The following is a 13,975-nucleotide window of genomic DNA, read 5'->3' as shown; positions in this document are numbered from 1 at the left end:
AAGGCGGAGGCTGCAGTGAGCCAAGACCGCACCATTGCACTCCAGCCTGGGTGACGAGTGAAACTCCATCTCAAAAAATAAATAAAAATAAAAATAAATAAAAATAAAAAAATAAAGTTAACATACAGCCGGGCGTGGTGGCTCACGCCTGTAATCCCAGCACTTTGGGAGGCCGAGATGGGTGGATCACCTGAGGTCAGGAGTTCGAGACCAACTTGACCAACATGGTAAAACTCTGTCTCTACTAAACACAAAAAATTAGCTGGGCGTGGTTTTGCTTGCCTTTAATTCTAGCTACTTGGGAGGTTGAGGCAGCAGAATCACTTGAACCTGGGAGGCAGAGGTTGCAGTGAGCCAAGATTGTGCCACTGCACTCCAGTCTGGGCAACGAGTGAAACTCCATCTCTAAATAAATAAATAAATAAAATCATACATATATAAATCAATAGCTTTCACACACAAATAACCAGGGAGGGCAGCACTATCCAACAGAAATACAATCTGGCCGGGCGCGGTGGCTCAAGCCTGTAATCCCAGCACTTTGGGAGGCCGAGACGGGCGGATCACGAGGTCAGGAGATCGAGACCATCCCGGCTAACACGGTGAAACCCCGTCTCTACTAAAAAATACAAAAAACTAGCCAGGCAAGGTGGCGGGTGTCTGTAGTCCCAGCTACTCGGGAGGCTGAGGCAGGAGAATGGCGTGAACCCGGGAGGCGGAGCTTGCAGTGAGCTGAGATCCAGCCACTGCACTCCAGCCTGGGTGGCAGAGCGAGACTCCATCTCAAAAAAAAAAAAGAAATACAATTTGAGACTGGGCGCAGTGGCTCATGCCTGTAATCCCAGCACTTTGGGAGGCTAAGGTTGGAGGATCACTTGAAGTCAGGAGTTCGAGACTAGCCTGGCCAACATAGTAAAACCTGGTCTCTACTAAACAAAAATTAGATGAGTGTGCTGGTGCGGCACCTATAATTCCATCTACTTGAGAGGGTGGGGCATGAGAACTGCTTGAACCCGGGAGGTGGAGTTGAACCTGGGAGGTAGAGGCCGCAGTGAGGCGGAGGTTGCAGTGAGCCAAGATTGCGCCACTGCACTCCCGCCTGGGTGATGGAGTGAGACTCTGCCTCGAAAGAAATAAAGAAAGAGAGAGAGATAGAGAGAGATAGAGAGAGATAGAGAGAGAGAGAGAAAGAGAGAGAGAATCTGAGTCTGAGCCACACACATAAGATTTTTCTAAAAGCCACATTAAGTTTTTAAAGAAACAGGTGAAATTAATTGCAGTAATATATTTAATTAAATATACGCAAAATAGTAGGATTTAAACATGTAACCAATATTAAAAATTATATTGAGATATTTCACTTTTTTTTATTCACAATAGGTTTTCAAAATCCAGTGTATATTTTACACTTATAACACTTCTCAATTTGAACTGGCCGCATTTCAAGTGCTCAACAATAACATATGACTAGTGGCTACTGTATTGGATAGTTCAGAATTAGAAAACATAATGGTGGAGAAACTCCATTTAAATTAAAAACAAAGGTGATTAAATGCTGAGAAATAAACTTAGTAAGAAATGTGAAAAATACGTAAGAGAAAATTTAAAACTTTCCTGAATGACCCGAAAGTAAACTTGAACAAATGGAAAAACATCTCTTGTTCTTGGAAGAAATGATCAATATCATAAACACATCAATTCTCCCTAAATTAATGTACAAGTACAACGCAATTCCAATAAAGATACCAACAAGTTTTGCTTTTTTTGTGGAGGGAGATGGAGTCTCACTCTGTTGCCCTGGCTGGAGTGCAGTGGAACAACCTTGGTTCACTGCAACCTCTGGATCCCGGGTTCAAGCAATTCTCCCGTCTCAGTCTCCCCAGTAGCTGGGACCACAGGTGGTAGCCACCACGCCTGGCTAATTTTTTTATCTTTAGTAGAGACGGTGTTTCACCATCTCATTGGCCAGGCTGATCTCCAACTCCTGACCTCAGGTGATCCGTCCACCCAGGCCTCCCAAAGTGCTGGGATTACAGGTGTGAGTCACCACACCCAGCCCCAACAAATTTTTTTTTTTAAATGGAGCCAGGCACATTGATGCTAAAGTTCATATGGAAATACAAACAAGAAATAGCCTGGGAAATACTGAGCTGGAAAAGCTGTTAGGAGAGAATAGCCCTACAAGATATTAAAACATGTAGAGCCTCTAAAAATAACTACATGTAATAATGACACAAGTAAACAGAGAGGAAAGGAAGAGAAATTCCAGAAACAAACCCAAGTGAATATTGAAATTCACTGTAGGACAGGCCGGGAACAGGTGGCTCGCCCCTGCAATCCCAGGACTTTGGGAGGCCAAGGCAGGCAGATCACCTGAGATTGGGAATCTGAGACCAGCCTGACCAACAAGAAGAAACCCCGTTTCTACTAAAAATACAAAATTAGCCAGGCATGGTGGTGCATGGCTGTAATCCCAGCTACTTGGGAGGTGGAGGCAGGAGAATTGCTTGAACACAGGAGGCGGAGGTTGCAGTGAGCTGAGATCATGCCACTGCAGTCCAGCCTGGGCAAAAAGAGTGAAACTCTGTCTCAAAAAGGAAAGGGAAAGGGAAAGGAAAGGAAGGAATTTATTGTAAGACAAAGGTGGCATCTTGAATCACTGGGACAAGATGATTTTATCATTTTTTTTGTTTTTGTAGAAACAAGGTCTCATTATAGACCAGTCTGGAGTGCAATGGCACAATTATAGCTCACTGTAATCTCAAACTCCTGGGCTCAAGTGATTCTCCTGCCTCAGCCTTCCACGTGGTTGAGATTACTGGTGTGCACCACCATGCCCTGCTGTTTTTAAAAAAATATCTGTAGAGATGAGGTCTCACTATGTTGCCCAGGCTAGTCTCAAACTCCTGGGGCTCAAGTGATCCTCCTGCTTTGGCCCTCCAAAGTGCTGGGATCACAGGCATGAGCCATCACCCTCACACCTGGTCCAGGATGAACTTTCTAATAACTGGTGCTAAGGCCGGGCATGGTGGCTCACGTCTGTAATCCCAGCACTGTGGGAGGCTGAGGCAGGAAGATTGTTTTAGCCCAGGAGTTAGAGCCAGCTAAGGCAATGTAGTAAGACCCTGTTTTTACTAAAAGAAGGAAAAAAAAAAAAAAATTAGCCATGGTGGCACATGCCTATAGTCCCAGCTACTCAGGAGGCTGAGGCGGCAGAATCACTAGAGCCCATGAGTTCAAGGCTGCAGTGAGCTATGACCACATTACCACACTCTAGCCTTGGTGAGAGAGTGAGACCCTGTACCTTACCCCCCAAAAAAAGAATAAATAATAATAATGTGCTGGGACAACTCATTAATCATTTGGAAAAAGAGAAATTGGATCCATATTTCACACCACACAGAAGAAAAATTTCCAAACATATTAGGGATATAAACGAAAAAAAATGAAACTACACAAATACTGGAAGGCAGCATGGGTGTGTTCCTCTTTAACCACAATGTTAGGGTAAAGCTTTCTAACAATTATTCAAAATCCAGAGGCAATAACAAATCAAGAAGCTGACCGCATAAAAGGAAGAACATTTCCTGACTGAAGAGCATACACAAAGTCAAAGACAACTTATGAACTGGGAGAGAATGTCTGCAGTATACACTGCATGGGTAAAAGGTTAATGTCCCTACTGTATAAAAAATTCTTAAATACAAAAGGGAAAAGACCAAAAACCTAGTAAGAAATGAGAAATAGGTATGAATAGAAAATTCATACACACAAAAAGAAATAGACCTTAATAATATTGACCTCATTGTAATTAGAGAAAAATGCAAATGAAACCTACACTGGGCCGGGCGCGGTGGCTCAAGCCTGTAATCCCAGCACTTTGGGAGGCCGAGACGGGCGGATCACGAGGTCAGGAGATCGAGACCATCCTGGCTAACACGGTGAAACCCCGTCTCTACTAAAAAAAACTACAAAAAACTACCCAGGCGAGGTGGCGGGCAGTCTGTAGTCCCAGCTACTCGGGAGGCTGAGGCAGGAGAATGGCGTGAACCCGGGAGGCGGAGCTTGCACTGAGCTGAGATCCGGCCACTGCACTCCAGCCTGGGCGACAGAGTGAGACTCCGTCTCAAAAAAAAAAAAAAAAAAAAAAAAAACCTACACTGAGGGCTTACTGCAGCTAATGGATTGGCAAAAGTTAAAAAGCCTGACAACACACTCTGTAAGCAAGGCTGTGGCCAAACAGGCACTCAGATGCTGCTGGTGGGTGGGCTGACTGGAAGGTTTGGAGAACTTGGACGTAGCTAGCAAAAAAACTATGAAAGCACTTACCTTTTTAAAAATTGTTACTTTATTTTGTTTTAGAGATAGGGTCTTGCTCTGTCGCCCAAACTGGAATGCAGTGGCGTGATCCTGACTCACTGCAACTTTCATCTCCTGGGCTCAGGTGATCCTCCTGCATCGGTGTCTCCAGTAGCTGAGACTATAGGTGAGTACCACCACACCCGACTAATTTTTGTATTTTTAGTAGAGACAGGGTTCTTTCCACATGTTGGCCAGGCCGGCCTCGAACTTCTGACCTCAAGTGATCTGCCTGCCTTGGCCTCTCAAACTGCTGGGATTATGGATGTGAGCCACCGTGCCCAGCCTTAAATTTTTTTTTTTCTTTGAGATGGAGTCTCATTCTGTTACCAGGCTGGAGTGCAGTGGTGTGATCTTGGCTCACTGCAACCTCTACCTCCCTGGTTCAAGTGATTATCCTGCCTCAACCTCCCAAGAAGCTGGGATTATAGGTGCAAGCCACCATGCCCACCTAATTTTTGTATTTTTAGTATAGACGGGGTTTCATGCTGGCCAGCATGGTCTCGATCTCCTGACCTCGTGATCCGCCCGCCCCGGCCTCCCAACGTGTTGGGGTAACAGGAGTGAACCACTGTGCCCGGCTGCTTTAAATTTTTTTTAAGAGACAGGATCTCACTCTGTCACCCAGGCTGGAGTGCAGTGGTGCAATCATGACTCACTGCAGCCTCAAACTCCTGGGCTCGAGTGATTCTCCTGCCTCAGCCTACCGAGTAGCTGGGACTACAGGCGTGCGCCACCATGCCCAGCTAAGTGTCTCTTTTTTTTTTTTTTTTTTTTTTTTGAGACGGAGTCTCGCTCTGTCGCCCAGGCTGGAGTGCAGTGGCCGGATCTCAGCTCACTGCAAGCTCCGCCTCCCGGGTTCACGCCATTCTCCTGCCTCAGCCTCCCGAGTAGCTGGGACTACAGGCGCCCGCCAGGTCGCCCGGCTAGTTTTTTTGTATTTTTAGTAGAGACGGGGTTTCACCATGTTAGCCAGGATGGTCTTGATCTCCTGACCTCGTGATCCACCCGTCTCGGCCTCCCAAAGTGCTGGGATTACAGGCTTGAGCCACCGCGCCCGGCCTTTTTTTTTCTTAAGTAGAGACGGGGTCTTCTACTTTGCCCAGGCTGGTCTTAAATTCCCGATCTCAGGTAATCCTTCTGCCGTGGCTTCCCAAAGTATTGGGATTACAGGCATGAGCCACCACACAGGGAACACACTTACCTTTTGACCCAGCCCTCTCCCTTCTGGGAAAATGCTCCAAGGAAGCACCTCCAAACAATATGGAAATACATATGCACACAAGTACTCACTGTAGCACTGGGTGTAATGATTAAAACAAAGCACTGAGGCCAGGCACGGTGGCTCATACCTGTAGTCCCAGGTCACTTGAGGTCAGGAGTTCAAGGCCAGTCTGGCCAATATGGTGAAACTTCATCTCTATTAAAAATACAAAAATAAGCCGGTATGCTGGCACCTGCCTGTAATTTCGGCTACTTGGGAGGCTGAGAGAACTGCTTCAACCTGGGGGGTGGAGGATGCAGTGAGCCAAGATTGTGCCACTGCACTCCAGCCTAGATGACAGAGTGAGACTCCACCTCAAAACAGAAACAAAAACAAAAAACCAAAGCATTAGAAACAACCTAAATGCTGTCACATAGAAGAGTGACTGAAGAAATCACAGTACACTTTAAACGGAGTACTGTGTAGCTGTAGAAAGAATGAGGACATGGCCGGGCGCGGTGGCTCAAGCCTGTAATCCCAGCACTTTGGGAGGCCGAGACGGGCGGATCACAAGGTCAGGAGATCGAGACCATCCTGGCTAACACGGTGAAACCCTGTCTCTACTAAAAATGCAAAAAAATTAGCCGGGCGTGGCGGCGAGCGCTTGTAGTCCCAGCTGCTTGGGAGGCTGAGGCAGGAGAATGGCGTAAACCCGGGAGGCGGAGCTTGCAGTGAGCTGAGATCCAGCCACTGCACTCCAGCCTGGGCGACAGAGCGAGACTCCGCCTCAAAAAAAAAAAAAAAAAAAAAGAATGAGGACAATCTCTATGAACTGATGTGCAGTGATTCCCAGAATATATTAAGTAGAAAAAAACCCAAAACTCAATATTAAATCTGTAATATACTACCTTTTATGTAAAAAAAAAAAAGCAAATAAGAAACTCATTAGTTACTTACACGGAGTAGGTGGAAACAGATAAAAAAAAAAAGAGGGATTGGGTAGGGGAGAAAACAAAATGTAATACAAATGGAAAAATGCTATCAGATATGTTTTAAATGAGTAGCATAATTGTACTAAAGGTGCAAACAACTAATTTAAGTCATTTGTAAATTCAGTGCTATCACCACACCCTGAGTTAGCCAAAGACAAAAAGAACTGAACAAATACCAAAAGCATGCCCGGAGTTTTCCATCGGGGTAAAGGTAGGCACTCTGAACCCTCTACCTGTGTTGTAGGACTCGGCAAGTCAGTGAAGGCACCATGGATGATGGGGTCCAGGTTCTTACTATCTAAGGAGTTACAAAGGTGGACGGGGGAAGGGAGAACACTTGCTGTAGCACAGGAGTGGGGCTGGGATATCTGTGGAACTCACGGCCTGTACATAGCAATTAGATAAAACAGACATCTATGGGTGTGTAGGTGGCAGGTGCTCATGTGCACACGCTCACACCCCCACTCCTCCCGCTCTGCTGACTGAGAGGGCCTAGAAGCAATGGCATATGGCAGTGTCCAGGTCTGGGTTTCTGAACACCACTGTTCAAGAAAGAATAGGGCTCCTTGGAGAAACAGCTGGTTCAGGGCTGGGAGAGAGAAGACGTGAGATGAGCCCAGAGCATCGAACCATGACAGAAAGTATAAAGTGCTTAAAGGCTGGTAGGGGCACATCAAACCCTCTAAAGAAAAAGCCATTCCGAGGGTCTCCCACTGACCGAATCTCAGACGATCAGAACAGCAACATAAATAGCATTTGTAAAAGATTCTAATCTATAGCATCAAGTAAAAATTCGTGGATCCATCCTGATATAACTGAATTAATGGAAAAAAAAAAAAAAAAAACATGGGGTTGGAAAGCTCTTCCTACAGTTGAATGGCAAGTAACAAATACAGAAAGAAAGAATATGGCCGGGCGCGGTTGCTCAAGCCTGTAATCCCAGCACTCTGGGAGGCCGAGGCGGGCGGATCACGAGGTCAGGAGATCGAGACCATCCTGGCTAACCCGGTGAAACCCCGTCTCTACTAAAAAATACAAAAAACTAGCCGGGCGAGGTGGCGGGCGCCTGTAGTCCCAGCTACTTGGGAGGCTGAGGCAGGAGAATGGCGTGAACCAGGGAGGCGGAGCTTGCAGTGAGCTGAGATCCGGCCACAGCACTCCAGCCTGGGCGACAGAGCGAGACTCCGTCTCAAAAAAAAAAAAAAAAAGAAAGAAAGAAAGAAAGAAAGAATATTAGAAAAATCACCACTGGGGCCAGGGGCAGTGGCTCACGCCTGTAATCCCAGCACTTTGGGAGGTTGAGGTGGGCGGATCACCTGAGGTCGGGAGTTTGAGACCAGCCTGACCAACATGGTGAAATCCCACCTCTACTACACAAAATTAGCCGGGTGTGGTGGTGCATGCCTGTAATCCCATTTACTTGAGAGGCTGAGGCAGGAGAATCACTTGAACCCGGGAGGCGGGGGTTGTGGTGAGCCAAGATCACACCACTGCACTCCAGCCTGGGCAACAAGAGCAAAACTCCATCTCAAAAAAAAAAAAAAAAAAAAAAAAAAAAATCACGATATGACAACACAGCAATAAAACATTTCAGGCAATAATCATTAATGGATGCTACAACTAGTTGGTGAATGTTCAATAAAAACAGGATACTTGTCTCCCCATAAGACACTTACTAATTATCAAAGGAGAAATATTAACTTGACCGTAGTGAAAATGGACAGACCAGCTCAACCCAGGATCAGAGTTCCCGTCACCAGTGATAGGACAGACACCATCATCCACCTCCTGGTGGGATACACCAGCAGGGACTGGTCACATCAATGGTGTTGCTGCCAAAAACATGGAATCTGAATCTGACTGGGAAGACATGGGGCATACACCCTGACCAAGGGTTACTCTAAAAAAATAAATGGGTTGCACTTTTCAAAAAAGTCAAGGTCATGAAAAACAGACACCGATCCAAAGGAAAAGAAATTAAAGAGATATGACACGGGATCCTGGACTGGATCCCACATCAGGAGAAATAAGAGGTTTTTTTTTTTTTCTGCTATAAAGGATGTTAAAGGGAACACTGGAGAAACATGAGTAAGGTCTACCATTAGAGAATAGCACTGGATCAGTGTCAACTTCTTCATTTTGATCACTGTACTGTGGTTTTATAAGTGTCCAAGTGTCCTTATCTTGAGGAAATATACACAGAAGTATTTTAGATTAAAGGGGTGTCATGTATGAAGTGACTCTCATTCTGTCCAGAAAAATAAGAGAGAGAGGGAGAGAGAATGACGAAGCAAACATGGGAAATACTGATGTTGGGGAACTACAGTTGGGGAACTGGAGGGGGTAGAAATCCTCTACATTTTTTTTTTTTTTTTTGAGATGGAGTCTCCCTCTGTCACCCGGCTGAAGTGTAATGGCCCGATCTTGGCTCACTGCAACCTCTGCCTCCTACGTTCAAGCGATTCTCCTGCCTCAGCCTCCCCAAGTAGCTGGGACTACAGGCGCGCCACCAAGCCCAGCTAATTTTTTTTGGTATTTTTAGTAGAGACAGGGTTTCACAGGGCCAGGCTGGTCTCGAACTCTTGACCTCTGGTGATCTGCCCACCCTGGCCTCCCACAGTGCTGGGATTACAGGTGTGAGCCACCATGCCCAGCCCCTCTACGCTCTTTTCTACAGGAGGGAGGCCACACGGCGAGAGCACGCCAAACCCGGTGTTTTCCCATACTAGCACATCACACGTGGAAAAGCAGGCACCGCTCAGAAATACCTTCCCGCTATTCTGTATTTACCAATTGAATTGTTGACTCTGTCTCCTTTCTTCTTCTTATTTTTCTTGTTCTTGCCCTTTGGCTGAGGGGACTCTGCCAGCAGCAGCTTGTTGTTCTGATGCTCGCTGGGAGAGGTGGGCTCCACAGGGGCTGGGTTTGACTTCTCTTCCTTGATGTGGTTCAGCTGCTTTTTGTTATTGTTATTACTGTTGGCTTTTCTCTCCTCTCTTTTCTGCTCTGGGATGGATGTGAGATCAACCACCTTGGCCTTTGACTCAGTCTGGGCCCGAGGCTTGGGCTGCCCCTCTGTGGCCTTGGGCGGCTCCGTGGGCCTTCTTGCTGGCTCGCTGCTGGCCTTGCTGGTCTGCCGCAGCTTCTGCTTGCCATTTCCCTCCTTATGGTGCTGCATGATGTCAAAGAAAAAAGAGAGTGGCTCATGCTGCTTCCCATTCACCTCCTTGGGGAGGAGAAATTTGGAGTCTCTGGTGATGACGGGGTCTGCAGCATCCCCCTCAGCCCCTAGCCCTGGCCTGGGCTCTGAGTGGTTCATATGCCTGGATGGGGACTGAGAAGAGGTTTCTGGTGCGTCAGTTTGCTCTAGTGAGCCATTGTGGATGTTTTCAGAGTTAGAGACAGACTCTGTTGCTGCCTGGAAATTTCCAGTGAGCATGTCCAACTTGGGGCAGTCTTTACTTGGCCTCTCCTTCTTCTTCTTTTTTACAGCTCTTAGCTTCTGAAGCTCCTGAAGCCGCTGAAACTCCTCCTTGAAACGCTCCTCCTCTTCTTCCTCCTCCTCCTCCTCCTCCCGCCGCCTCTGCTCCTCCTGGAGGTGCAGGTGCTCCCGGGCCCTGGCCTCTGCTTCCAGGCGAGCTTTCTCCTCCAGCTGCCAATGCAAAAAGAAGGCAGTCTAAGACTACAGTGAGTGCTAAAACTTAAGTCATACAGAAAAACTAAGATAATTTTAAAAACGAATCACATATGGAACATAAACTCTGAAGAGGCTGTAATACATCAGAACTTAACACACACCCATCTCCAATTCTCTTACTCTACAGGATTGTTAAACTTCACCTATTTACTAAAGTATATGCTTCCTTTTTTGGGTGGGGGCATGGTAGTTAACAAAAAATTCCCCATAGCCTTTGAGCTGGTGCTAAACACAGTAACCAAGGGCAAAGCAGCTGCAAAGCACACATCCAGGGAGCCAGCTACCCCTTCACAGGTGTGGCAGGCATCATGCTGCCTGGAGGAATGGATGATGTAACCAATACCACAGCCTGCCTGGGCAGTACTGAGGCTGCACACGTGCCGCCAGAACTCTGGCCACCTTTCCAGGCGAAGGCTGATGCATTCACCTGAACAGGGAATGTAAGAAATGTGCAGCGGCTCACACCTGTGATCCTAGGAGTTCAAAAGCAGCCTGGGCAACACGGCAAAACCCTCTCTCTACAAAAAGTATCAAAATTAGCTGGATGTGGTGGCGCACGACTGTGGTCCCAGCTATTTGGGAAGCTGAGGTGAGAATCGCTTGAAGCCAGGAGGTCGAGGCTGCAATGAGCTGTGATGGCACCACAAAAAGAAATGTGTAGTAAAAGAAACAGAAATTCCTTCTTCCCACCCTAGCAGATAAACAAAAGTGCCATATATTTTCACTAGTGGGACAGAGCAAATGACTCACTGTCCAACTTGATGGAAAACTAATTTTCATCCCAAGTGAAGACTGCCTTTGAGTAGTGATGCATACATACATACTCCAGGGGCACAAATGGAAACTGTTCTTTGTGTTCAGAGAGCAGATGGGAGTCATCAGTGTCAGGAGCACGGCTCCACCCACCACCAACCTTTAGAAATGCTGGGGCTTATGAGAAACTCTGGCAAAAGCATTTCTCCTAGAGAAATAGAAAAGTACTCCCCAAGTGTAAATTATTTTTCACAATATTTTTAACAGGAAAATTATCTTTTGAAAAACTTAAAAATTATGATACAAATTTAACATTGGTATGTTACTAAAAATTTCATTTGACAATTCAAGTAAAAATTATTTAACATCCTTCTCCATGTGTATGTCAGGAGCAGCACCCAGCAGCCACCTCATGGTGGGTCCTACAGTCCAATGTCTGGAGTGAGCTGCGGGGCTACACTGCAGAAGTGAGGAGACCGACTCCATCAGGACACTTGCTGGCACACACTGGCCAGCTGGCGCCCTCTCAGAGCCGATCTAAATCCAACATAGGTGTCTTGTCAATATATGGACCAATAACAAGCACGTGAGGGCAGGTGCCCTGGTATCTAGCAGGGTGGCTGCCCAGCACAGGCCTCTGGGTTGGACCTGCTACGGGACAGAACAGGTGAACTGTTGCCGTCCCTTCAACAACCAGCCAGCCAGTGAGCCTCAACACACATCTGTGAGCTGCTCTGTAAAATGGGTGCGGCGTAGAAAGCACCAGCAGGCGGTCCCTCGAGGTGGGACTGGTTGCTGAGCAGGGCCTATGACATCAGCCTCTAAGGATCAGCTGGGCCTCAAGTCTGGATCCAGACCACTTGCAAGGTCAGAGAGTAAGAGCCTGGGATGGAGAGTACCCTGAAAACTCAGGAAGGGGTCCCAGAGGCCTCCAGTGAATCTCAATAGGAGGTCTCAGAGCCTTGGACCACCGTGGGGACCCCTGATGCTGGACACTCCTGAATGGAGGACACACTATGTTCTCCCCACTCCAGCAGTCCCCAGTCTTCTGGGGCACAGAACAAGGCTTCTCCCCTAAAGCCTCCCAATCAGGCCCAATAATCAGTCTAAACCTACTTTAGGACTGCGAGGTATGAGCAGAGCTCTTGAGGGTAGAACAATCACAACAGCTAAGATAGAAATAACATAGGACATCGGGCCCACCCTCTGGTCCACTGTGGGATCATCCTCTTCCTCACCTCTCTGCCTGACCATGCCGCAGACGGAAACCTGGCCTCCTCCCAAGACAACTGTCCTACTATCAGAACCCCAGGAACCTGCAAGTTCCCTCTGCATGCAGCCCTCATCTGCTCACTGAGGTCTGGCTCTTGGAGCCTGACATTTTTAGGGAGCTGAAACCAGAAGGCTCTTTGGAACTGCTCCAGCATAGGGGCATTTAGAAAATCCTCCAAGAGAAAAGGTTTTTTTTTTTTCTTTTGAGCCACTCTGTCACCCAGGCTGGAGTGCAGGAGCATAATCTTGGCTCACTAAAACCTCCACCTCTGAGGTTCAAGCGATCCTCTCACCTGAGTCTCCTGAGTAGCTGGGTCTACAGGCGTACACCACCATGCCTGGCTAATTTTTTTTCTATTTGACATTTGCTTTTTGTGACACACCATGCCCTCTGGAAAGGAAGGAACTGCTCATGCCTTCCCATGAAGACTTATTTTCCTCCCCTCTAATCAATGCCATGTACTGGTCTTCATCTGGAACAGCAGTGGGACAAGAGGAGCATGGGGGACATGCTCAGACCTGAGTCCAGAAGACTTCCCTGTGCCAAGTGCCCCGCCCCAGTCTCATATCAAAGACACTTCTTCACCCACATGCCCCAAAAGCCCACCTGGGCCTTTCTTCTACCATCTCTACAGTTGAGGGCTCCTTTCTTGGAAAAGAAGGTTCTCCAACAGATAAAGCTGGAGTGTCTGCTGCTGCCCTCATGACAGCCAGCACAAGAACAAACCCATTCTACAAAAGGGGAAGTAATTTCCTGAAAACACAAAGTAAAGTTTTTTACCAGTCTCCAGTTGAGGCCACCAGCGACAGGCTGGCTCTCGGAGCAATGTTGTGGGCAAGTAAACACACGTCAGAGCCCCAACCTTCTGTAGCTCAGCCCTGCCTGGAGACTGGTGTTGCACGGCACCCTCAAATGCCCTCAGACCTGGCACCTCCACGTGCTGAGACCTGTCACTTGCCTTCCTTTGCTTATGCCTTGCCCGCTTCGCTGCACGCGTGCTGCTCACTGGTTTGGTTTCAGAGCTGTTTATAAACTGCAATAAATCCTCCACCCTCCGATGGTCAACGACGCTTTCCCTTTCTGAGATCTGATCCATTTTTTTAGGTTGCTCTTCTTTCCTCTTGGTCAGCCGTAAGCGAAGCTTTTCCCTCATTTCTGCATAATTTCTACTTGTTGGTGCAGCTGGAGGCTGAGAAAAACAACAGTTACGCTTAAGTTTTAAAAATTTTGAATGTAATAAATTTCAGACCACACCTCCAAAAATAAACTGTTTTATTACTCAAGTAGTATATATTTGTTGTGAAAAATAAGGAAATAAAACAACCAGCAGAAAAAAAGAAAAACCTATCAGCAAGTCATCCAAAAGTGGCATTTTGATACCTATCCTCAAATTTTACATATTCATGAAAAACCTGGTAAAACATGCACAGCTATGCACATAAGTGGATTTTTAAACTAAAAAGGAAACAATTACAAATTCTGATTAATATACTTTATTTATTTACTTATTTTCGAGACAGGGTCTTGCTCTGTCACCCAGGCCAGAGCGCAGTGGTGCAATCATAGCTCACTGTAGCCTTGGTCTCTGGGCTCAAGCAAAGCAGCTATGTACCGTCACACCCACAGCTAATTTTCTTCATTTTTTGTAGAGAAAGGGTCTCAAGGTGTCACCCAAGCTGGTCAATTCCTGGGCTCAA

At 46.9% G+C, this 13,975-nt stretch overlaps 1 protein-coding gene across 5 annotated transcripts in view; it reads right to left on the bottom strand.

Moving 5' to 3' along the window:
- FAM193A (family with sequence similarity 193 member A) overlaps positions 1-13,975 on the bottom strand; it is a 199,673-nt gene that overhangs the window by 27,705 nt on the left and 157,993 nt on the right. For all 5 annotated transcript variants that reach the window (XM_030919842.1, XM_010384373.2, XM_030919851.1 and 2 more), the window contains exons 18-19: positions 13,237-13,467; positions 9,346-10,207 (exon numbers count right to left, since the gene is read on the bottom strand). In XM_030919842.1, the coding sequence (XP_030775702.1) occupies positions 9,346-10,207; positions 13,237-13,467 (1,093 nt within the window). The remainder of the gene's footprint in view (positions 1-9,345; positions 10,208-13,236; positions 13,468-13,975) is intronic.

Source organism: Rhinopithecus roxellana, chromosome 2 (genome assembly GCF_007565055.1).
Source record: "Rhinopithecus roxellana isolate Shanxi Qingling chromosome 2, ASM756505v1, whole genome shotgun sequence".
Taxonomy (NCBI): Eukaryota; Metazoa; Chordata; class Mammalia; order Primates; family Cercopithecidae; genus Rhinopithecus; species Rhinopithecus roxellana.
Note: the sequence above shows the minus strand (reverse complement) of the source record. Positions and strands in the feature narration are given on the sequence as shown.